Raw genomic sequence first — 24,871 nt, 5'->3', positions numbered from 1 at the left:
TCCTCCTCCTCCTGGCCGCGGGGCTCCGGAGCCGGCTGGGCGGACGCAGGTACTGCGGTTCCCTGTTAGGACCGAGCCGGGCAGCGGGGGATGGGCCCCGGGCAGGGGGGCCCGCGCGGCGCGCCCCGTCGCCATGACGACGGCACCACAGCGGACGGGAGGGAGCGGTGGGGGAAACCATGCCCGCCGAGCTGCCTCCCCACAGCTGGTGCCCCCGGCAGGGAGCTGCCGTCAGTGCCTGCCTGGGGCCTCGGCCTGCAGAGAAGTGGCCCTGGGGGGGAGTGGGAGGCGGTGCGAGGGCCCCACAGGCCGAGGGAGCTGTTCCTGACAGGAACAGCGTGGTTATCTGTGCATACCTTCCTTGGTAACTCTTAGTCCAACTAATAAATAAAACTTCAAGGCGTGTGCATCTGTTAGCCGTGCAAGTTTGCTTACGCATGGGTTGCAAGTACCTTTGGCTGTCACTGCCAGGGGTGTAACCTAAATCAACAAGCAGTATGTTCTGTGTTTATTTTGCCCATTAAGGATCAAGTGTGCAGTATTGGTAACCTCTAAGTAATGTCAAACTCCCAAATCATCAGTCTTACATCGTACTTTATGCTGCCTCTCCCTCTTTCTTTCTTTCTTTTAATTTTAGTTTGTGCTGGGAGCATGTTAGTGCACCCTTAATAAGTTTGCAGGTGACACCAAAGTGGAAGGAAGTGTTGATCTGCCCCAGGGTAGAAAGGCCCTACAGAGGGATCTGGACAGGCTGGGTAGCTGGGCTGAGGCCAGTGGGATGAAGTTCAACAAGACCAAGTGCTGGGTCCTGCACTTTGGCCACAACAACCCCAGGCAACACTACAGGCTTGGGGCAGAGTGACTGTAAGACTGTGTAGAAGAAATGGACCTGAGAGTATGGTTGACGCTCGGCTGAACGTGAGCCATCAGTGTGCCCAGGTGGTCAAGAAGGCCAGTGACATCCTGGCTTGTATCAGAATTAGTGCAGCCAGTAGGAGCCAGGGGGGTGATCATCTCTCTGTATTCAGCTCTGGTGAGGCCATACCTTGAGCAGAGTCATAGAATCACAGAATCATAGAATGGTTTCAGTTGGAAGGGACTTGTAAAATCATTTAGTTCCAACCCCCTGCTATAGGCAGGGATGCCTCCCACCAGACCAGGTGGCTCAAAACCCCATCCAGCCTGGCCTTTGATGCTTCCAGGGAGGGGTCATCTAGAGCCTCTCTGAGCAACCTGTTCCAGTGCCTCACCACCCTCACAGTAAAGTCTTACCTCTTAATGTCTAGTCTAAATCTATCCTCTGCATACTGTGTTCAGTTTTTGGGCCCCTCAATACGAGAAAGATATTGAGGCCGTGGAGCATGTCCACAGAAGGGCAATGAAGCTGTAAAGGGTCTGAAAAACAAGTCTTACAGGGAACAGCTGAGAGAACTGGGATTGTTGAGTCTGGATGAAAGGAGGCTCCGGGGAGCCCTTATTGCTCTCTACAGCTGCCTAAAAAGAGGTTGTGGTGAGGTGGGAGTCAGTCTGTTTTCCTGTGTAACTAGCAATATGCCTTAAGTTGCACCAGCAACGTTTCAGCTTGGATATTAGGAAGAACTTCTCAGAAAGAGTGGTGATGTGGTGATGCACTGAAGCAGACTGCCCAGGTGGGTGGTGGAATCGCCATCCCTGCAGGTGTTCATGAAGCATGTGGATATGGCACTGTGGGACATTGGGCATGGTGGGGATGGACAGATGGTTGGGCCAGATGATCTTAGTGGTCTTTTCCAGCCTTAATGATTCTATGATTTTGTGTTTTAAGCTTTCCTTTATTTGGTGCTTATTGAAAGTACAGGTCCACAGTAATTTGCAGGCTTCCAGGAGCTAACAGTTTGAGGAAGCATCAGCAGCAGTAATAAAAATATGATAGAAATGTGCAAAAAGTTCCAGTATTGTAAGACAGTCTCTATTTTGGCAGTCCCAACTCAGATGTTACGGCACTGACTGCATGCAGTACTAACTTGGGTATTCATTTTTTTTTAGCTACTGCTTTAAGACAAAGACTTCATGGATAGATATGAAATCCTTAAAAAAATTGGAGAAGGATCTTTCGGCAAAATATTCTTGGCAAAAGCAAAAGTGGATAATGAGCAGTGTGTTATCAAAGAGATTGATTTAACTAAGGTAAAACAACAAGACTTGGGTGATAACAATAGTTATTTACCAGATTGTGCTGATTGCATTCTGCTAGCACATGTACTTGGGTGAAATCTTACCACGTTTGTAGATGTATCTTGATAGGTAGAGTTAAACTTTTTGGTCTCTGTACTCTTTGACTGCCATCTTAGTGATTTTTCAAAGGTAGAGTAAATACATATTTTGGTATTAACACTTTGTTTTTCACTGCTTTTTTTCTTCTTAAAGCTGTACCTACCAAGCATTGTAGTACCTGATTTAACTTGTATAGCAGATGATTCATCTACAATGAAATATTGCTAATGAATTAACACGGCACAATTTTGTGACACGTTTCTATAAACTTCCATTTCCTTTTTTTTCTTCCACATCCATGTTTTCAGACATGAGTAATTTACAACAGAGTCCTTCCAATTCTCATTTATTGTGTGTGGCAGTTTGATTCATCTTGTCTAACTCAAAATGTCCGTTCTGTAGTTGTCATGTCAGCTACTTGGTTGGGCTCAGGCCTGCTTTAGGAGAACGAGGATGCTGTTTGTTGTGTTTGAGAATTCTGTTCTAGACTGAGGTGAATTGGGCCACAGAAGTGCCATGTTTCTTTCTGTGGGCTGTAAAGGCAGGTTAGAGTGGCTAGCCCAGGTATCAGGGTAATGCCCTCTTATATCTACTTCTAGAAAGAGGCAGTTGAACTCCCTGTGGTCTCAATACAGGAATTTCAATAGTCATTTTCATTGGGTATCTACGTGCTTGTGACAGGTCTGGTGTTCTGGGCCACAGTAGTGAATTTATGATGTATTAGAGAATCATAATAGAAGAAAACTTTTATATATGAGGCCTAGAAAGAACTATATAACCTGCAGATTAAAACCCAGAAAAAAAATGTGCTTTGATTTGCTCGTTTCTAATCTTGTATTTCAATTATGCAAAATAGAAAGAACACCAAAGTAAGTAATTTCTTGTAGTTTATCCCAGCTGTTGAACAAGAGCTGGTTACAGAAAATTCTGACTCTGAACTTGTAAAATTTGTCTTATGTTGTAAAGTGTGTGTCTTTCTGGTATGAGCTGTGTCTGTGTGTGTCTTTTCGCCTTCTGACTTCTGAATCTTTAAGGATTACATTTCAAATTGGAGAGTAGGAAACTTATTTTTATAAATAAAACAGGACATTTTAATAGAATCAGGATACTCTGCAGCATGAGTTTTTAAGGAATTATATCAATAAAATATGTGATCACAACCAAATATGTCTTCTCTTTACTGTCACAGGGTAAAGATTTTGCTTGAAGTGTTGCAAGAACTCATAACAGTTGTAAAACAGGACTTTTTTTTTCTTTATTCTTTTGAAATCACCCTTATTAAGAATACAGAATCGTCCTGACCTTTACTCTTCAAATATATAAAGACAGTTTAACTTTTGTGTTTTTTCATCAACTTAGTAATAGCATTTGTGCAAAAAGTTTAAAGCTATACATTTGCCTGTGTGTAAAACATAATAATTTGATTTTGCTTTGATAATGTTCCAGTGTATTTCCAAACATCTACTGCAAGTGGTTATTTCATATTGTATGTACCTCATGTTTTATAGTATTTCTGCATCACCTTGTGGCAGTCTTTCTGTGTTGGTAGGAATGGTTTGACACCAATGTAACTACTTTTGGAAAGAGTTAAGTGTATCACTGCTAGCATATGGTTTCTTAATTCTTTGTAGATGCCTGTGAAGGAAAAAGAAGCCTCTCAGAAAGAAGTCATTCTTCTGGCCAAGATGAAGCATGCAAATATAGTAACCTTCTATGCTTCTTTGCAAGGTTTACTTTTAACATTTTTGTTTTATTTGTGACTATAGGAGTGAAAGGCAGCAAAGCCTAGCTTGTTCTTATTGACCAACATGAAGTGTGGCCCCAACACCTTACTTATCAGTAGGGACCGCTCCCAGCTCTGAAAAATGAACACAAGGTGTCAGCTTTAGTCACCACTTTCTCTCTTCACTGAGTGGGTGGCACATAAGGATCAAATGCTAGAGCCTGGGATCTCTGCATTGCTTCACCTGAACTTTAGTCTTGACCTTCAGAGGTCCAGAGTTCTGTCAGGCTTTCCCAGGAGTTTCAATAGAAGAAGAGAGCTTTTGAGTATGGCAGGATATAGGCCCCGTGGCCCTTTGACTTGAACCACATTCTGAAGTATCCCTAAACTTGCAGAAGAGTTTTGGCTTGAAATCTGGGAGGAAACTGGGGAGGGAAAGAGGGAGCGGAGTGGCTTTTGGACAGAGGTTGAGGCTGGATTTTGGAGGGCCTGTGAAGAAAAGATGAAGGCTGGTGTCCATAGGGAGCGTGCAGTTAATATATGGTTCAGGTAGAACTTGCTGCACACCCTGTCTGAGACCCCACAGTGGGGTTGGGGCTCCTTGGGGTCCACAATCTCACAGGCTTCTGGGTCCAGGGAGATAACTGGGGCTGTAAGGAGCTAACACAGGGTGGGGTTTGGGAGTGTGTCAAACAGTTCCTAGATTTCAGGAGCACAAGGCTTACAAGTCAGTGCTAGCTGTCTGTGGTTTACAGCTATTGCTTGGGAATGGAAACAAATGAGGGCCCAGGTTTACTTTGGGCCCTTCCCTTTTGAGATGGGGACTAGAATCAACAAAGATTTGCATATCCATGTTCATTTTAGAGCTGGAGTGATCCCAAGTACTGGTGAAAGCTCAGCTTTGACATAAAGTTAGTACTGGGCAGTGCAAAGGTTTTTGTCACAGGTTATTCTGGGACTCCTTGGAGGCCCACAGGGAGAAGGAGGTTTGGGCTGGGGGAAGTGAAGCTTCCCTAGCTCAGGTTAGTCTAGGATTTTCTGAGTTCACTATAAGAAGAGAACCAGTAGCCAGAGAGGAATGTCCTCTCTTGAATATTTGTTTGAAGATGGGTACCTGTTTCTAACAAAGACTAGCATGAGGCTTTGAGCTGGGACAAGGGTAAAGGCCTGCCAACAGGCCAGGACCTGTGGGGTTATGTTACTGTTGGTTATTGACTAAGACAGGAATCTTTTCATTGTCAAAAGTAAGCTCATGATTACTCATAACTCGCAGTTATTCATAATTACTGTATGTGTCCATCCCTGATTTTAATGCAGTTTCTCCATACAGTTGTGTTTTCATATTGTGAGGGAAAGAAAGCTTTATAAAATCAGAGTTGATACAGGACTGAAAGAGATGGAAGGAAGGCTGTTCTTCATAAAAGCTAACTCCCTATATTTTTCCTGCTGACATCTGTTATAAGGAATGCCTTATGGAACAAATACTGTAGTTACTGCTTTTGTTCAAATTGTTTTATGTGATCAGGATTATAAATATTTCAGGGAACGTGCTAATCTGGTAGTCTTCTGGACTCCAGAAAAATAAGAACAGGGTGAGTTCTCACAGTTATAGCACCTGGTGTTTATTTCTGCTACTGAACTGCTGCTTTTAGCCTTTTCCCTAACATTGACTGTATACTTAATTATTATTGGGAAATTAGCATTTGCTGTAAGAATATCTGGCTTCTTTCTATCAATGTGGTCTCTTGAGGTCTATCTCATGTATTTAATATATTGGTGAGTCTCCATTTAAATAAACGTTTAGGTATTTCATACTTTTGCTTCAGGTGGCACTGAGGTATCCATGTTTTATCAGTTACTCTTTGAAATGGAGGAATAGCTAGGAAATCAATCCTCTTAATAGAAAGACTGTACAAAATGTAAATAATTTATTGCTATATTAATGAGTAATAAAGGAAAAATATACTTTTCCTTTCAGAAGAGAACAAGCTATATATTGTGATGGAATACTGTGATGGTGGAGATTTAATGAAGAGGATAAATATGCAGCATGGAGTACTGTTTGAGGAGGACCAGGTGAAAGAAGTTAACGTAGAGCAAAGGACGTATTATGTTAAATGTTGTTTGAATTGTCCAGTCCTAGCAACTGTTTCTTCTATGAACTGTTTCAAAAACTGAACATTTCTTTGATTATTTTAATGGCAGTTTAGAGTTTGCTTTTTACACTATTTTAAGATCTTACATGAATTTATTAATAGTATTTTGATGCCAATTTTATTCCTCTTCCCTTTGTTCCTTCCATTGTGAACGCAATTCAACCTGCTCAGCCAGGTTTATTTTAAAAGGTGTTCTGGAGTTACTAGGGGATATATTATGTATGAGTTCTTCATTCTTGTGTGATTTGCATCATGACGTATCGTGCTTTATAATGAAGTAAATCTCCCATTCATTGTATTTGGGTTAGAAGTTTTCTGGTGCCATTTAAATTGTTAAACCAACCCAGAGAAACAAGGCCAGAATTCCGATTGCTTTTGGAACATATTCACATACATTTTAATTTGTAAATAGGTATGTTTGAGAGGTATTGCAGCTCACAGAAACAGAAGTTCGCACTACTTTTTAGCCTGTTCCTTGATCTTTTAAGTAGCTTTAAGCATTCTGAGGGAAATCTTTCTATATATTGGACTTCCTATATTGAACTCATTATTTAATTGCATGTAGTCTTCCACTCTTGCAGTTATAATGAAAACTTGTCTAGATACTACATAGACATATCTAACCTGTTAGCGGAAATTTACTCTGAATTTTATGACATTACTTCTTGCTTAAGTTGGAAAAGAGGAACTCCCTAGTGTACTATTTATGTATTTATTATATCAGCTCTACTCATGGAATCATCTGTGAAACATGAAGCATTACTAGATAAAAGATTATATAAACTCAGTTAAAGTCTTCTATGACCTTCAGTTTTCCTGGAGAGAGAAACATGTAAGCAAGACTTACTTTTGTTTCTAAATTAAATCCAGTGGCTGTTATTCAGTAAAACCCATATGTATCTGAAGTTAAATATATGCTTAGGAACCGTCTGGGGTTAAGAATAAACCTATGTGAGTACTTAATAACCAAGTTCCTTCATAGCTCTTCTTTTTAACCACGTTTCATAGAATCATAGAATGGCCTGGGTTGAAAAGCGTTACAAAGATCATCTAGTTTCAACCCCCCTGCAATATGCAGGGTTGCCAACCACCAGACCAGGCTGTGCAGAGCCACATCCAGCCTGGCCTTGAATGCCTCCAGGGATGGGGCATCCACAGCCTCTTTGGGCAACCTGTTCCAGTGCGTCACCACCCTCTGGGTGAAAAACTTCTTCCTAATATCTAACCTAAACCTCCCCCGTCTCAGTTTAGAACCATTCCCCCTTGTCCTATCACTATCCACCCCTGTAAACAGTCATTTTCCCTCCTGTTTATATGCTCTCTTCAAGTACTGGAAGGCCACAATGAGGTCTCCCTGTACCCTTCTCTTCTCCAAGCTAAACAAGCCCAGTTCCCTCAACCTTTCCTCATAGGAGAGGTGCTCCAGCCCTCTGATCATCTTAGTGGCACTCCTCTGGACCCGCTCCAAGAGCTCCACGTCCTTCCTGTACTGAGGGCCCCAGGCCTGGACGCAGTATTCCAGATGGAGCCTCACAAGAGCTGAGTAGAGGGGGACCATCACCTCCCTCTCCCTGCTGGCCACTCTTTTTTTAATGCAGCCCAGAACACAGTTGGCCTGCAGGGCTGCAAGCATACACTGCTGGCTCATGTCCAGCTTCTCATCTACCAGGACCTCCAAGTTCTTCTCTTCAGGGCTGCTCTCAAGGAGATCTCTCAGTTTGTATAAATACCTGAGATTGCCCTGACCCAAGTGCAGCACCCTGCACTTGGCCTTATTGAACTTCATTAAGTTTTCATGGGCCCACTTCTCCAGCCTGTCCAGGTCCCTCTGGATGGCTTCCCTTCCCTCCAGTGTATCGACTGCACCGCTCAGCTTGGTGTTATCTATGAACTTGCTGAGGATGCACTCGATGCCATCATCTGTGTCATTGATGAAGATGTTGAAGAACACCGGTCCCAAGACCAGCCCCTGAGGGACACTGCTTGTGACCGTCTTCCACCCTGACACAGAACCATTAATCACAACCCTTTGGCTGCATCCATCCAGCCATCGAACAGTCCATCCTTCAAATCCATACTTCTCCAATTTAGAGAGGAGGATGTGATGAGGGACCACGTCAAAGGCTTTGCAGATGTCCAGGTAGATGACATCTATCACCCTTCACCTGTCCACCAACGCCATCACTCCATCATAGAAGGCCACCAGATTGGTAAGGCACAATCTGCCCTTGGTGAAGCCACACTGGCTGTCTCGAATCACCTCTTTATCTCGTAAGTTTAATATAGCTTCTAGGAGGATCTGCTCCATGATCTTCCCAGGCACAGAGGTGAGGCTCACCGGCCTGTAGTTCCCTGGGTCTTCCTTTCTCCCTTTCTTAAAAATGGGAGTAATGTTTCCCTTTTTCCAGTCACTGGGGATTTCACCGGACAGCCATGATTTTTCAAATATGATGGAGAGCAGCTCAGCAACCACATCAGCCATCTCTTTCAGAACCCTGGGATGGATATAATCCGTCTCCATGGACTTATACACGTTCAGTTTCATGAGAAGGACTCGTTCCACCATTACAGTAGCACAGAAACCACTCCCCACACTCTCACCTAGAGGCTCATGGTCCTGGCAGATGTGAGAAGCCTGACCACCTGTGAAGACTGAGGCAAAGCACTCATTGAATACCTCAGCATTTTCTATGTCTGAGGAAGCCAGCTCCCCATTACCTGTCAGACCTGCCTCCTCTGTTTCTTTTTCTCCAGACCACATTTGGTACAATTATGAGCATTATAACTGCATGGTATGGCATCCACTGCTGAGGATTAGGAAGTCACTACCCAATTCTGCCTTAGTTGTTGTTGTTAACTCATTTCTAAGTAAAGATCTAGTCGTCTTATTCTCCTTTGACATGATTATTCAGTCCATGCTCAAGTGATGGTCGTGTCACAGTCAATGAAAACTTGACTGAGTTAAAGAAAGAGGGAGCAGGTATTTATATCTGTCTCTTGATAGCACTGAAAAAAAGAAAGGAAAAGTCTGTGGCATTATTTTTAGTCATTTATTATTTCTTAATATTTTATATCATCTGTTCTCTCTATATATTTGATTTTGTTGTTATCTTTGTTGTATATATTTTATCCACACAGGATTACAGCTATCTGTCCGTTTATCTTTCACTGCAGATTTTGAGTTGGTTTGTACAGATCTCCTTGGGCTTGAAGCATATTCATGACAGGAAGATTTTACACAGAGACATAAAATCACAGGTAGTAAAAGTGAGATGGGAAAAGGAGTGATTTTTATCTTGTGAAGAATATGCTTAAGAAGCTCTGCTATGTTTCATTTTTGCATATCACTTTCTTCTTTTTCAGAACATTTTTCTTAGTAGTAATGGGAAGGTAGCAAAGCTTGGAGACTTTGGCATAGCAAGACAGTTGAATGAGTAAGTATCTTTTATATTTTGTATGTGATCTGCACCAAGTATGACTATTTTTTAAATGTTTAGAATGCAACCTGGATGTGAAAACCGTCTGTGAATTGTGCGTGGTTTAGAATATGAAGTGTCTGTCACTATATTTTTTCCCATTATCCTGAAATGTGCCATGCTGCTTGAAACCACAGATCTTTATAACTCTCCTTATAGGCTGTTTCTCATCCTATGCTGCATAGAGTGGAGAAGCCTCAATCTTACGCTATTCCTTACAGAACTGATATAATGATATTCTGGAGTCACAGCTGCTGTTCTTGCAGCCTTTGGTAATCAAATCTAATGCTTCAGAAAAATAAAAAGCACTGAATAGCATTAAAAACTTAAGAAAGATTGTAAGGAAGGAGTTTGTAGAGTTCATACTATTTCTTTTCTTAGTATGTTCTCCAAAAATATGATTATACTAATTTTTAAAAAAAAGGACTAGAACCCCTCCTCTGAAACACTGAAGTAAATGGCATATTATGGCTTGCATCCATGTGGCTGAACTCTGTTCTCTCAAGGAGAGTGATCTGTCTTGTCTTTACTGACTCAGGACAAGCTTGGCTTAAGTAAGAGAGAGCAGCTATAATGTGCCCCATTGAGTCTAACTCAATTGCTTGCAGACTTTTTCAGTGTATAAGCCTTTTTGTTTATTGTGTTTCATTAGCACTACAGAGTTTGCCTATACGTGTGTAGGGACCCCCTATTATCTGTCACCAGAGATCTGTGAAAATCGACCGTATAACAATAAAACGTAAGTCTCTGTTTTCTTCCTATGCTTGTGCATGACGGTGTGCAGTCACGAGATAACTTATTTTCATAATGTTGTGGTTTAAATTAGTATTTCTGCGGGACACCAGGAATTTCACACTATCAGCTAGAGATAGCTTTGCTCTTGGTAGGAATATTAAGCAGACATAGTTTATACCATGTGCCTTTTCCAGTGATAAGGATAGTACCTGATTAGGTACCATAGAACCGTTTGTGCTACAATTAAAAAAGCAAATTTAAGGTTTATATTTTCAATGCATCTTAAGAAGAAACAAAAGGTTCACCAATACTAATGTCTGATGGAATAATGCTAGTAAATCTGTGGCCCAGATAACCTCTTTAGAGAGGTTTGCCACCTGCTGGGGGGCTACATTCAGGACATCGAGAAGGACGATACCAGGTATGATAAAGCCAACTGACTACTATCCCTCCCTGGTCTTTCAAGCTGGGTTGCATGAGACTGCAACCAGGATATTAAAAAATATCAAAAAAAATCTTTACATCCCTTGGGGAGATGTTGAAGGGATTAGGAGTGCAGGTGGTATTCTCCTCAGTCCTCCCAGTTGAAGACTGGAATCTGAGCAGAAGGGGGAGAATGGATCTATGCCTATGTTGGCAACTCTGCCTGTGGCAAAGGCATTGGAACCTGATGATCCTTCAGGTCCCTTCCAACCCAAGCCATTTTTTGATTCTATGATTTTATAAATTTGAGAACTGAAAAGAAATACTGATTACGTGTAAATAGATATTACTGGCTTTTCCTGAAACTTTAATTCCTTTTATTCACAGAGATATTTGGTCTCTTGGCTGTGTGCTCTATGAGCTATGTGCACTGAAGCATCCTGTAAGTACCTTATAATTTGATCAGTATCATATTATTAAAAAGAAAGTGGGCAGCCTAGAAAATTTATAGTAATATCAGTATTAATAAACTATTAGAATTTATATTAAAGCACGACTGCCAGTGTTTAATTTTTTGTATTGTGTCTGTTTTGTGCATACCAAAATACAATATATTATGATTGACTCAGCTGAGTTGCATCAGTAATGAAAAATCAGGTTGTACCTTGGTTCCTGAGAACACAGAACACAGAGGATAAGTTGTGTGAACTGAGGCTTTGAAGTTGAATGCTGTGAAGATAGCATGTATGCAGGTTTCTGCTTAACAGCTTTTGGCAAAATTAATCTTGTTTATTTCTGGAAAAATTGTGTCTGTGTTGCTGTATAGAAGTGGAATATGAAAAACCCCTTCCAAGTACCAAAGCTATCACACCTCCTGAGTCATGCAGCTGAAACAAGGAAAACATAACCAGAAAATACATTAAGAAAGTGGTTATGTTAATTTTTCTTCAGCAAACTACAGATGATGAGAAATGATTTCTGAAGAGATTGCATAGCACAGCTCCTGTCAGCAAGTGCCTTTTTTCACGCTGAGATATTGGCAATAGGGCAACAGAGAATAGACTCAAGTTTCACCAGGGGAAGTTCAGGTTGGATATTAGGAAGAAATCCTTCTTTGAAAGAGTAGTCAGGCACTGGAATGGGCTGCCCAGGGAGGTGCTTGTGTCACCATCCTTGGAGTTGTTCAAGAAACATGTAGATGTGACGTTAAGGAACATGGTTTAGTGGGCAACACTGGCGGTAGGTGGATGGTCGGACTAGATGATCTTAGAGGTCTTTTCCAACCATGATGATTCAATGATTCTGTCTAATTCATCACTTCCAACCAGCAGCACTTACTGTCACCTTTTTATGTTTTTCACTGATTAAGTTTGAAGGCAATAGTTTGCACCAGCTGGTGCTGAAGATCTGCAGAGGATATTTTCACCCAGTGTCTCCCAACTATTCATATGATCTGAGGATGTTAATTTCCCAGTTGTTTAAAATATCTCCGAGAGATCGACCATCTATCAATTCAATTTTAAGGAAGCCCTTCTTGCAGAAGCTTGTTCTCAGACATCTGCCCCCTGAGGTGAGTACCTTGTACTGCTGCTTGCCAAGAGGAAAATGTGTATCATGGTAGTATAAAACAGTTCTGTCGGATACTTATGTTGCTTATTGTTAACACAGGAAGAACTCAGTCACGCTGTTGTACATAGAAGAAAGCCTTCAGGATCACTGCCTGAAGCCAAGGTGATGCCAGGTAACTATAATGTTATTTAACTTTGGTTCTATACTTGTGTTCGTTAGTTATGATACGTTTGATGGTGATTTTACCAGCAGTCTTTATTGCACATTTGGATACAAGAGTTTCAGTCAAATCTGAAGATAATACAAGGAGAGAACTGACATAGCAGAAACATTCACCCTAGACAGTGCATCACTATCCTACCTGTTCAGGAAAAGAGACCACTGATCATTTTCAGCACTCAGCTAGAAAAGCTGCCATGTGGTTCTGGTTTACAGAGGTGTCTCTTTTATTTAGTGTGCTTCTTTGCAAAACTGATTAGTAAAATCCACTTTACGTGAGTGTGACAAATTATAACGTTTCAAAAACACGTCATTGTAAGAATGAAAGGCAGAGTGCTTGGGAACTGCGAGGTATGATGAAATATGATTCTATGATGAAAGGATGTAAGGAGTGTTTATTAATTCAGCCTGTCGGTGTTAGGTTTATACACCCTACTATGGTTTGCCACTGCACTGTTTATAAAGGAAAGAAAGTTACCTTTTAATCTTTTGTTTTTAAAAAGTTTGTAAGCTTCAAAGAAGGAGAGTTCAGGACCAAATTCTTCCAAAATCTGGAATGGTGGTACCTGTCACAACACAGGAATTATTTCAAAGAAATGAATGGAAACCTTCTTCAAGAGGGCAGCAGCTTCAGGTACTGTGCATCCACATTCTCATAACATTTAATTATCTTAGAAGATAAACTCCTAATGTTAAAAGAGGTCCTTTAGAAGTCCTATTAAATTCAACCTAATGCCTGCATCCATCATCCAAAAGATGTTAAGCTCTATCAGGCCCAGTATTGTCCCCTGGGGTACCTTGCTGGCTAGTGGCATCCAGCTATGTAGCATGATCAGCTCTGAGTTCAGCTAGTTTTCGATCTACCCCACTACTCCTCCAGCCCATTCTAGATCAGCATCTCTTTGAAGATGTTCTGGGAGACAGTACCAAAAGCTGTTCTAAAGTCAAGGTCGGCAATAGCTGCCGCTCTCCCTTTGTCTACCAAGCCAGTCATTTCATTGAAGACGGTTATAAGGTCAGTCAAGTGTGACCTTCCCTTTGTAAATTCATACTGATTTCTCCTGATCATCTTCTTGTCTTTTATGCATCTGTAAATGATTTCCAGGATAAGTTGATGCATCACCTTGCCAGGCATCAAGGTGGGGCTGCCTGGCCTGGAGTTCCCTTCTTCCTGCTTTTTTGCAAGATAGGAATGACATCTGCTTTCCTTCAGTCCTCAGACACCTCTTGTGTATGGTTTCATCTATGTTCAGTTTGCTTATGTGTCCTCTAGTCTGATCCTCTTCCACCAACGGTATGTCTTCCCTGCTCCAAACTCTCTCTCCCTGTTCAGAAGGCCCTGGGATTCCTTAAGGCCATGCTTGCTGCTGAAGTCTGAGACAAAGAAGGGGATTCAGTACCTCAGCCTTTTTCATGTCCTGTGTCACCAGGCACCCGCTTCACTGCTCCCAGTTCTCAGTCTTCTTATTTAGATGGTCTGATTTGGTTTTCCTGTTGCATTAGATTGCCATACTTCTGGACACCATAGTCTAGAATTTCTTATAATGAGGCACAATACGTACACTTTCTGAAGTTACCTCTTTCTTAGGAATATTATTGGCAGTGGAAAATTTTTCTTCTTATATAGATATCAATCTATATTGTGCATTGGTCTGCACTATGCTGTGGGTAGAGATGCAAAACAGGGAGGAATAGATAATGTATTTACTAGCTAAGGAAGGGACCCTGAGATGCTTTTTGATTTTCAGCATTTTTCTCCTACACCATGTGATGGTTTTTAGTCTCCCACTGTGGGAAAGTTCATTGATGTCTTGTTACACTTCTTTTATATCATGCATCAGCATGTGACCTTTCTCTTTGTTGTTCTTATGAGATAGAAAAGGCAGTCTTGTCGCAAATAAGGGATACAGGAATGTTGCATCACAGTAAGGACTTTGAGAAATGAGAAGCTAACTCCCACAGGCAGATAATCAAAGAGATGCTGATATGAGCAGCACAGTGCTCCCCAGAAAGCATTAGTCTGTGTGTATACTGCCCCAAACTATGTCCCATTAGTCTGTGTGTATACTGCCCCAAACTATGTCCCATTAGTCTGTGTGTATACTGCCCCAAACTATGTCCCATTAGTCTGTGTGTATACTGCCCCAAACTATGTCCCACGTTCCCACTGCTGTCACATGTCAACATAAGACTCTCCCAGAATTATCTCAGTGCTCTGGACTTCAGAACAGTGGTGTGGCTCAAGGGCAACTAAGTTACAGGGCACGAAGTCCTGACTCGCACAACAACATGGGCTGCTGTCTAATCACAGGAGTTGATAGAACATGGAAAAGAGAAGGATGACAGTAAGATTACATACACCCTGAATGTAACAAGTTAGGAAGTTTGTGAAATGACTTGGAGAACTTACACTAACTATACTGTAAACAGGCTGTATTAAAATGCAACTCAGAATGGGGAGGATAGGGAATAGTTCAAACTGGTATCGATACAAATGAAAACAGTTAAATTAACATCCTTTATTATATTTTCAGCCACAGAGCTCCAGATTTCAGATGGCAGAAAGGCCAGAAAATATTAGAGTTCATGGCCATTATGGTCATTACTATGATAAACTTGACAATTTGCAAAGGAAAATTAATGCATGTTATGACCTCTCTCACATCAGCCAAAGAGCAGAGGAATACTATAAACTAAAAGGACAAATTGCACCTCCACCGCCCCAACCTGCATGGTAAACCTTTCTCACTATTTACTAGTAGTGTCCCTCACTATTTCGACTAATCAGCCTTCCTCTTTAGGTAGCGCTTTAATTATGGCTTATGTAATCATTCCTTCTCTGCTTGGTCTTTGATAAGTTTTGCATAAGTTTACTGTACAACATTGTAACTCCTGCTCTTCTCAATCCACAAGTTCCTTCTGAATGTGCTGTCCTGATGTTTGAAATTTCATTATCAAAATGTCTCCCACATCTCATTGGGTGAAGAGTAAAACACAACCTTTCTGTAGACTTTCTGACTATATCAAAGATAAACTTGGTCTCTTCTTCCCATCAGAAACAGAAAGAGCAAAAGCTGTTCATGCAGCCGTTCATGCAAATGTTGTTTTTCTGGAGAGCCTATGTTTTGGTTTTAGATATAAAGACCTGCTCTTCAGCAGTCTGTGGATTTCAAAGCCTTTCTTTTATAAAGCAGAGGTAGAAAACTTTTCTTTTGAGAATGCCTGTCCATTCCATGATTGACCACTTATTTTGAGGATCAGGAAAAACGACTTTATTTTCACTAACATTTTCACACACCATTTAGCAAATAAAAAGTGAAGAGGTACTTTTGCTCTTCAGAAGGCTAACGTAACTGAGATAACAGGAATGGCACTGCCCAAAGAGCGTATGTTTTCTTTTTGCTATTATACTGTTGTCCTGTATTAATACATATTTTATCCTTACGTATACATTCGTGTTGTACAAACGAGCTGGCAGAGTATTGGTTGTGCAAAAGATAGAATCTGTGAAATAAAATAACATCACTTTCTTCTCTCAGGCCTGCAGAATACCTTCAAAGGCGCTTTGAGGCCCAGCAGTACAAGATTAAAGTGGAAAAACAGCTGGTGAGTAAATACTGAATCTCAGAATAAAATCTGTGAAAGAATCTGAATGAAAATCCTAAAGATGTACTGATGTCTTTCCTGTAGACTGTAACAGTGACAGGTAGGAAGTTCTGCTCTAGCAATTTTGTTGATCTGCTCTACAATGGTCATCTTGAGGTTTTATTTTTAATATAAAACTGAAACAGTGTAAAATCCTACTATGGCTCTTACTTCCAAAAATACACACTTGCCTTAACGCAATCCTCAGTGGAAGAGGGAAAGTGAATTGAGTGAGCACCGAAGAAAGGATTCTGAGTGAAGATTCATTTTCTTTGGGATTTATTTGTGCCTCTACAGGGACTGCGACCATCCTCTGCTGACCTGTATCATGACCAAATGCAGATGCAAAAAATAAATGAGGAGCATCTCAAAATGCATCAGCAGGACACGTCTAGAAAGAATGAGATGAAAGAACAGGTAAAGAAGATATTTTTCTTAGTTGCTTAAAGCTGTTTTCTTATACTCCTCAGCAATGGTATTCCTTATATTCCTGTTTCTCTATGCCTTTCTAATAAATATGCATTCTAACTTGTTGTTGTTTAATAGGAGTATCTGAAACAGTTACAGAAAATTCGTGAAGAATACCACAGCAATATGAGAGAATTCAGATTAAGAGCAAGAGTATGCCAGGTAGCAAAGCTCAAAAATACATGCTGTCACATTTCCTTTTCCTTTTTTAAAGTAATACACTTAATTAGTAATTGAAATGAAAATTTTATAAACATGTTCCTTAGGAGAATCAAAAAATACAAGATAAAACCTTTCTGGTGAGTCAAGGGAAAGCTGAAGACCAGTCTGAAACTAAAGATACAGCTGGAATAAGAGGAGAATCACCTGAGGTATGAGTACCATCCTATAGTCTATGCAGAACTTTTTATTCGTGGTCTTTTATTCACTGCCTGGGACAGTTATGAAAAATGTAAAGCCTAAATCTTAACTGATATTTGTATCGCATATGAAAATATCCTGTGATTCCCTTCATGAGCATCCTGGAAAGCTTATTTGGATGAGTCCTAATTTGGTTTGGTCATTTTTTTTCCCCCCATTTAATTATGGAGAGGTACTTTGACCTCATTTCTTTTTATGGTGTGTCTCTTCTCCTTCTGTTCTGAATGAAGGAAAGAGGAAGCCACTCACACTGTAAATCTTCATTAGAATTCTGTACAGATGTATTAAATAAGAGCTCACAGTAGAACATGAATACTTCTCCTGTAAGGAAGATGCTTACTTGGGAAGTAAGATACAATCCAGTTTTATGTGGATTTCTTACCTGAACAGAAATTTGGGAGAAGTGGAAATAAGAAGTGGAGCCAAAGTTTTCCATCTACAGGAACTCATCACTTCTTTCTCATCAAATACTACCAAAACAGCCACTGGAATGGAGCTTCAGAATTGTTCCATTTTTACTTTGAAATACTGGTGTGGTGAAAACCAGATGAGGTTTCCAGACCACATGTAGTTCTGCAGCAGTAATTTCATTAGTGAAACATATGAAAGTGTCAGCTTGTCAAATTATTTATCAGAGCACAAACCGACGGCTAATTTTGAAAGGAAAACAGCCCTGGTATAGATGGTAGGATTCTTCAGCCAGAATTTGCTTCATGTTGTGTAAGACTTCCTGCGCTGTTGAGTAGCAGAAGGCAGATTTCCACATAAAATGTGACAGGCATTGCTACCCTACTGCAGTGGGAAGTTGGGCCACACCTGCCAATATAAGAAGGATATTCTTCAGTGATTAATGGATCCTAAATCTAGCTTCGACTAAAATGAAATCACTTGTTGGGATAAGCAAGGCTATAGGCAACTCAAGCCACAACTGGACAGAAAAGTAAGTTTTATGCCTGTCTGATGTAACCGTAATTCATGGGCACTCCATCTACTGGAGAAACTCCACAGATATTTCTAAAAGGTCTGTGAGTTGTTGTGGCTTCACCTGGTGTTGAGGACGTGCAGATGTACAGCAGATAACTGATGGACCTTTATACCATCATTTACTTTACTTTTACGAGACATGTTCTAACACGGGATATAGGAATATGCAGAGGGATAATTAAATAACATTTAGGTGTTACCAGAAATCAAGATAACGTGAAAAGCGGCTAGACTTTGTACAGGTACAGGTTTCAGTTATAATATTGATTTTCATCATTTCCAAAGTCTGCCAGGATGAAATTAGGCAATGAATGGAATATTCTTACAGACACATATATGAGGAAATCAATGACTAGATTTATTACTAAAACAAGTCTTTTTGCATAAGGTATATACATATTCTGCTTCCAAATAGTTATTTTAAAGTTGCTGTTTTTCTCTCCTTCCAGGACATGGAAGAAAACTTTAAACAGGTCAGACTCCAGGACAGGCAAGACCAAAAACATCTAGAGAAGAAATACAGCAGAAAGGTATCTGTACTTACTATTTGTTTTGCCATTTTATTCTTAAATCTGTACCATTTAAATGATTCTGTTATGCCACACTAGCTCTGGAAATCAAAGCATTTGAGAATCTATTAAGAGGACCATTTGCTAAGTTTCTGTGACAAGATAGAACAACTAAGAAACATATGGCAGAGCTTTTCAGGTCTTTTGAGAGAGACCCCATTTAAGTCTTATCAGATAGAAATCAGTCCCCATTTGTTCATCTTAATATCAAGCTGCTTGTCTGAACATATTTTTGTGAAGCATTATTCTCTGTAGTGCTCTTTCAACTGTAAGAGGGGGTAGGAAGTGAATGGGAATGCACGTGAGATATCAGGAAAGCTTTTGACCATAAAATAATTCTGAAGTGGACTAAAGGTGCTTTGTGAAGTGCATTTTAATAATGGCTGAGAACCAGCCATAAGAACCAACTCAGTGTATTACAAGTATTTAAATTAAATGATTATTAAAGACACCTTTTTCTTAAAATCAGTGATATTCTGGCCTTCTGTACTGCATGCAGTCATTTGGAAATATCCATAAACTGCTCTTCAGAATGATCTATTTTTGTCTTATTTGATCTTGTTAAACAGAAGAAAAATGCTACTAAACAGCAGTTATTTTTAACAGCACAATGATTTTCAAGTCTGTAGTTCTGTCTAAACTGTGTTCCTTTAATTATATATTTTAATAACATATTTTAATGAAGTGTTTGAATTTTCTTTAGGGAGGAGTAAAATTTGAAATTAATTTAGATGTGTGCGTTCCTGAAGAAAACAGCATTCAAGAAGCAGAGGTAGGGTTCAGTTATATTCAAAGCACTTACATTAGTAATCTGAAACGGTGTCAGTAGCTCCATTATCTAAGCTTTAAATGTTTTCATTACCACCGTTCTCTACCGTGGTTTCTTCCAGGTTCAGGATAAACTCAATGAGATATTAACTTTTGTGGATAGTGAGAATCTTGAAGACGAATTGTTGAAAGTTTATGAAGGTCCCATGGAGAGGGCTTTGGGAGAATTATCTGGATACCAAGCAGGTATTTCATAGGGGAATTCAATACTGACTATGAGTCCTGAAAATTAGGTAAGAGCTAGGTAAGTTCAGTGACTGCAAGATATAACAAGTTTACCTGACGTTTCTCTCTCACTTTAATATCTTATACATTATCAACAATGTTACAATCCCTCTAAAATCTATTTAAAAATGGAATAACTTCTTCCTCTTTTTCTTTTCTCTAGCGTCCAGTGATGCAAGTGATGCTGAAAAAACAAGAAAGCATTGGCAAGCTGGAACACCTCAGACACTACTGAATTTTTTAGCCAATACTGATACTTCATCTGTATGTGCCACTATGGCTGAAAATGAACACTGTAAGGAAGTTTGATGTTTTCCATTGAGTTAAAGTGGAGAGCTACTGAAATTCAGCCATACTACTTACTTAAATACCTCTGCATACTGTTCCATACCAGAGCATTCACATGATCTAATAGGCTTTTAATTGGAAGGACTTTGTAATAGTTGAGGTTATTGCATGTGTTAAACCATAGAATGAAAGAATTGCTTTCCCCTCTAATATTACAATCATGTTTTGCTGCTCATAAATAGAAAGAGCACAGTGTTATGAATCACTCTGTGACCTGAGTAATTCGCTGCCAGTCTGCAGTGAATCAACACAGCTTTCTCGGGCCTTGAGCTGATAATACCAAAGAACTCTGGCAGTCTGTGGCCAAAGTCATCCAAGAGTGTGGTGGTGTTCTGGTTTCCCACGCCATAGGCTCATGTTAATACATCACAAGTGCATCCTTATACAGATGTGATTGTGGTAGTGTTCCTTTTCTGAAGAGGTGATTTGCTTGCTTTCTTGCAGCACCAGTGCATATATTCCCAGGCAGAAAGGTAGCTCCAGTGTCTGGTTGCTGTAAACAAAGGACTTTTCCAGCATTCTTGCAGTCTCCCCAGATACACAGAAACAACCTGAAGAGTTTGCATGGATAGTCAAGACAAAGCGGAATATTGTTAGGATGCCATTTCTTGTTCATTGCACCTTAGGTGATGGGCACAGGGAACAAGAGAAACAGGAATTTCTTGGAAGCTTTTTCAGCTCCAAACAAACAAGTCTGAGAACAAGGACTGCTCAGTGAAGCTCTACCTGTCTGTTCCAGGACAAGTATGCTTATTACTAGAACATAAACATTGGTGTTAAGAATTTTTAGTGACAAACAGTCCAGACAGTCCAGTGTTGTACAGAAGGAAGAAATCAGCGTCAAAATGAGTTTAATTCTAGCAAAAGGCAGTGACATGCCACAGTCATGATTTAGTGACCTGAGAACCTTCCTATTCTTCAGCTGACCGTGTTATGCTGCCTGAAGACGTCACAGAAAACAGGAAGCAGTGGAAACAAACAGCTCCAGGGACACTCCTGAACATCTTAGCAAAAGCAGAACTCTCTAATGATTCCTTCATCCAGCTTGAAGAGGAAATAGGTAGGATGTCTGGTGCTGTAAATTACACAAGGTTTCCTTCAGTGTGTTACTATACTGGCAGAGGATCTGTGACAAGAAGCAGTACATTTAGAACATTTAGAAGCAGTTGATAAATGAGAAAAACATTTGCAGCCTCTGCCAGCAGTGCTGGCTCTGTCCTGTAGCAGTACAAGTCCTCTTTCAGGATGTAGCTGTTTTCAGTGGCAGGGTAAACCTGTTTACCAGCTATCAGTTCATATATAATTCTTCATTTACTTGGGCAGATAAGGTTAAAGTACTACTACCAACAAGATGGGAGATAGCACAAACCTGGATATAGCCCCTGCAACTGTTGAGATTGAAGAACCCTGTAAAAAACCTGTGCAAATATACGTATTTCTGTAGAACAGCTGTAAATTGTAGTACATAATGGCTGGTGACTGACTTTACGTGGTCCATGCTGATAACGCTGACAATGAAACTGATTTCAGCTCACTTACGCTGCAGCACACTTTTCTAAAGTAACGGGCTGCTTTAAAAATGACATTTACTTTGCATCAGCACGGAGCTAAAAAGCAGAGAATTTTCTATAGAAAGATAAATGTAACCAAATGGTGTAGTTTTACACAGTTGTCAGTCTACTGAATGTTTAGTTGGATGAAAGGAAGCCAAATAAATTGCGTGCACCAAATTTCAACGCTTTTAATGGATCGTGAGAAATATCTTTCATTCACAACAGTGCAGCCAGCACTCTTGCTAATTATGCATCACATACATGCTCCAGTAGAATAACAAGCTTTTTAAAATCTCCTTCATCCTGAAGGCTAAGTGAGGCTGAATTACCTTTCTGGAACTGGCTTTAAGGCTTATACATTAAAAAAATAAAAAAGGAATCACTTTTCATAGAATCATAGAATCACAAGGTTGGAAAGGACCTACAAGATCATCTAGTCCAGCCGTCCTCCCATTCCCATTGCTACCACAAGCCACTAAACCATATCTCATAGCTCCTCATCCAGATGCCTCTTGAACACTGCCAGGGACGGCGACTCCAACTGGAGGCGACTCCCTGGGCAGCCATTCCAGCGCCTGACCACTCTCTGAGAGAAGTTTTTCCTTATGTCTAACCTAGATCTCCTCTGGCACAACTTGTGGCCATTTCCTTTTCATTAATGTCAGCAGTCCTTAGAACTAAAGCAAGAATAAGGTCATGCGAGTATTTGTAAGTGCTATTCCTTTGATCAGTTATATATTATTAAAATACCACGCTCCTTCAGTACCCAGTTCTGTCCTGCTACACAAAGCTGTCATTGTGGAATACATCGTTACCCAAACCGGCAGATTTCTGTTGGACTACACACAGAATGTATCCACTGTGCACTGAAACCACTCTTACAGCTGTTGTCCCACTTTTCAGGTAGAAGTTGCCTTCCAGTCTTTTCAAGTGAGCAGTTTCAGGGAATCATAGTTACTATATTCAAGAAGTAATTTTCAGTCTTTCCCACACAGTACTCTCCTAAGTTTTCCACTGAAAATGGAGGCCGTTGTGTTTGGTATTTAACCTCCTAACATCAGATCTACATTCTTACTTACCCTTCATAGTCCTTTGGTTACGGCCTACAAACATGCTGGATTCCACCAAGCTGAAGTTATAAACCGCTGACTAAAACGTGTGATCAAGAATAATTGAAGTCAGTTAAGCACAGTACTTACAGTGCTGTAATTCCATAAATAAATTAAATAAAGCATTTATTGATTTGCTGTTATTTTTGATACAATTTAATAATTAGCTAATATGGAAATAAAGAAATTAACCTTGTTGCCTTCAGAAGAAAGCAAGGAGGATGATTCAGAAACATGTTCCTGTGTTGCTGTTGATGAAGGCAGACTTGAGCCAAGATCAGATGATGAAGACACGTAAGTCAAGCACATCAGAAATCAAATTCACACAATGAAGTTTTCATGAAATGGCGGGATATATTGCCTGAAGCTCTTTTTCTCAGTTCTTTTAAATTCATAACTGAAGAAAACTTGTTTTACAGTCTGCTAACCCTAACTTTCAACTGTAATTTATTTTCAATTGCTAACACTGATGTTAAAGATGTTAGGCCTAAGTATTAACATGGCTCGTTCCCATTTAGATAGTACAAAATCTCACAAAAAGAGGTGAAGAAACAACTTATGTTTTCTATGTAGCTTGTATGTTCTTTACAAAGCATTGTAAAAAATCTCAAAGGCGCTGAAACTAGAAACACTTGTAACAAAATACACTTAATGAGTACAATTTTCTTGCTTAATTTACAGAAATTTTGAAGACTCTGGAGATGAGCTGAGACGTGAGCTGGAAGCAGCTTTGGAAAAGGTGGTAACGTCTTCAACAGAGAGATGCACGGAGTCTTCCGTGCTTTCAATAAATAGAGATCAAACTCACGAAGAAAGTAGAAGCTTAACTAGGAAACTACTCGAGAAATCTAATGATGATTTGGAAAGTAACTGCGGGTCACTTACTTTAGATTCAAATCATGAACAAAGCAAGCAACAGCTACCTGATGCACAAGAATGATTACTGATTCAGAACAAAATTTTCCTGGAACTGTCAACTCCATCAGTAAAAAAAAAAAGAAAAATAAAATCCAGGTAGCTGTCAATAAATTCCAGGTAAATCAATTGCTTTTCAACAGCGTCAAACAATTAAGATGTTTTTTTTTTTGACATTTTTTAAAGGAAAAAAAATAACAGGCTAATTTTTAATTGCTACATGTTGAAAAACCCCAATCCAGAACTTAATGCACTTTTCTTGATTAATCTAAACTACCTGGGCCACCTCTGACAGTTGCTTGGGCAACCTTCTGACTGCATACTCTGCAGCCAGTCAGCGTATTTTATTTTCATAGATCAATAAATGCCCCATTTTAAGAAGCTTTGCCAGCTTTTCATAACCTCTCTCTACCACCAGTGCACCTTTCTATTTCATATAGCTTCATTTATACTGCACTGACTGCGCCTCCAACTCAGCAGTTACACAGCAGTAGCAAAAGGGCTTACTATACCATGAGAATTGTGCGTTCCCCAGTTCCTAATAAAACATAAGACAGGGTTCCAGTGATTGAACATGGGCTTTTCCAACCATATTTTTTTCTCATCCAAAAGGTCATCAATACAGGTGAAGTTTAAACAGAGGAAAAAAACCACATTCTAAAGTCCTATTCCAGTAGCTTGTTGCACTTTTCTTTTAGTTTGCAGCACAACCCGAAAGGCCGTTGTGATGGCTCAAAAAACCCCCCCATGTTTCTCCATTTTGGATACGAAAACAGATGCCTAATATTTTAACTTTTTGTTCACTTAGTTCTCGGTGCTATAAGCACTATTTTAGAGTCGTGAGGTTTGTATTTGGGTACTGTCTAATGATGGTCTTTAATTTAGACCCTCTTATTCCCCAGGAACAGAAAACCTTTCAGTAGGACAGAGCTAGAGAAATACCACATCGTACTGTAAAGGACATGAGGAAATAGCTAATGTAAGGACTGACAATTATGACACTAAAAAAAGCAAGCTAGCAAATACTGTGTTAGAGGAACTGCTGGAGGTAGTGAAGTCGCCAAGACTATATGAGAAACAGCTGCTTACATTTTTCTTCATTAAAAATAACTGCATTTTTCTTTTCATGTTGTTGGAGTACTTAACTTTACCAATGGAAAAAACATATATACATATATATACATGTATACATGTATATACATATATACATCAAGACAATAAAACACAGTGTTCTAGGAAGGATTCTGCACATA

At 40.0% G+C, this 24,871-nt stretch overlaps 1 protein-coding gene across 2 annotated transcripts; it reads left to right on the top strand.

Moving 5' to 3' along the window:
- The first annotated feature begins 11 nt into the window (after positions 1-11).
- NEK5 (NIMA related kinase 5) lies at positions 12-24,745 on the top strand. 2 transcript variants are annotated; one of them, XM_046900213.1, is made up of 23 exons: positions 12-45; positions 2,026-2,166; positions 3,885-3,981; positions 5,955-6,052; positions 9,307-9,390; positions 9,496-9,566; positions 10,261-10,347; positions 11,154-11,208; positions 12,136-12,336; positions 12,435-12,507; positions 13,058-13,188; positions 15,089-15,288; positions 16,094-16,160; positions 16,497-16,616; positions 16,746-16,829; positions 16,934-17,038; positions 18,521-18,601; positions 19,344-19,412; positions 19,531-19,654; positions 19,857-19,988; positions 20,964-21,101; positions 22,910-22,997; positions 23,385-24,745. In XM_046900213.1, exons 2-23 carry the CDS (start codon positions 2,050-2,052, stop codon positions 23,641-23,643), a joined length of 2,481 nt encoding a protein of 826 aa, XP_046756169.1. In that variant the 5' UTR covers positions 12-45; positions 2,026-2,049; the 3' UTR covers positions 23,644-24,745. The 2 variants fall into 2 exon arrangements, with proteins under 2 accessions (XP_046756169.1, XP_015131520.2); XM_015276034.4 differs by having other exon boundaries at positions 12-49.
- The last annotated feature ends 126 nt before the right edge of the window (positions 24,746-24,871 follow it).

The sequence above is a fragment of the Gallus gallus genome, chromosome 1, assembly GCF_016699485.2.
Source record: "Gallus gallus isolate bGalGal1 chromosome 1, bGalGal1.mat.broiler.GRCg7b, whole genome shotgun sequence".
NCBI classification, from domain to species: domain Eukaryota; kingdom Metazoa; phylum Chordata; class Aves; order Galliformes; family Phasianidae; genus Gallus; species Gallus gallus.
The sequence above is the reverse complement of the archived record's forward strand: the minus strand, read 5'-3'. Positions and strand labels throughout refer to the sequence as shown.

Coding starts and splice junctions, on each gene's coding strand:
- NEK5 (XM_046900213.1), top strand. CDS start 2,050: ATGGATAGATATGAAATCCTTAAAAAAATTGGAGAAGGATCTTTCGGC. Junction 11,209..12,135: donor TATGTGCACTGAAGCATCCT/GTAAGTACCTTA, acceptor TCACTGATTAAG/TTTGAAGGCAATAGTTTGCA. Junction 12,508..13,057: donor TGAAGCCAAGGTGATGCCAG/GTAACTATAATG, acceptor GTTTTTAAAAAG/TTTGTAAGCTTCAAAGAAGG.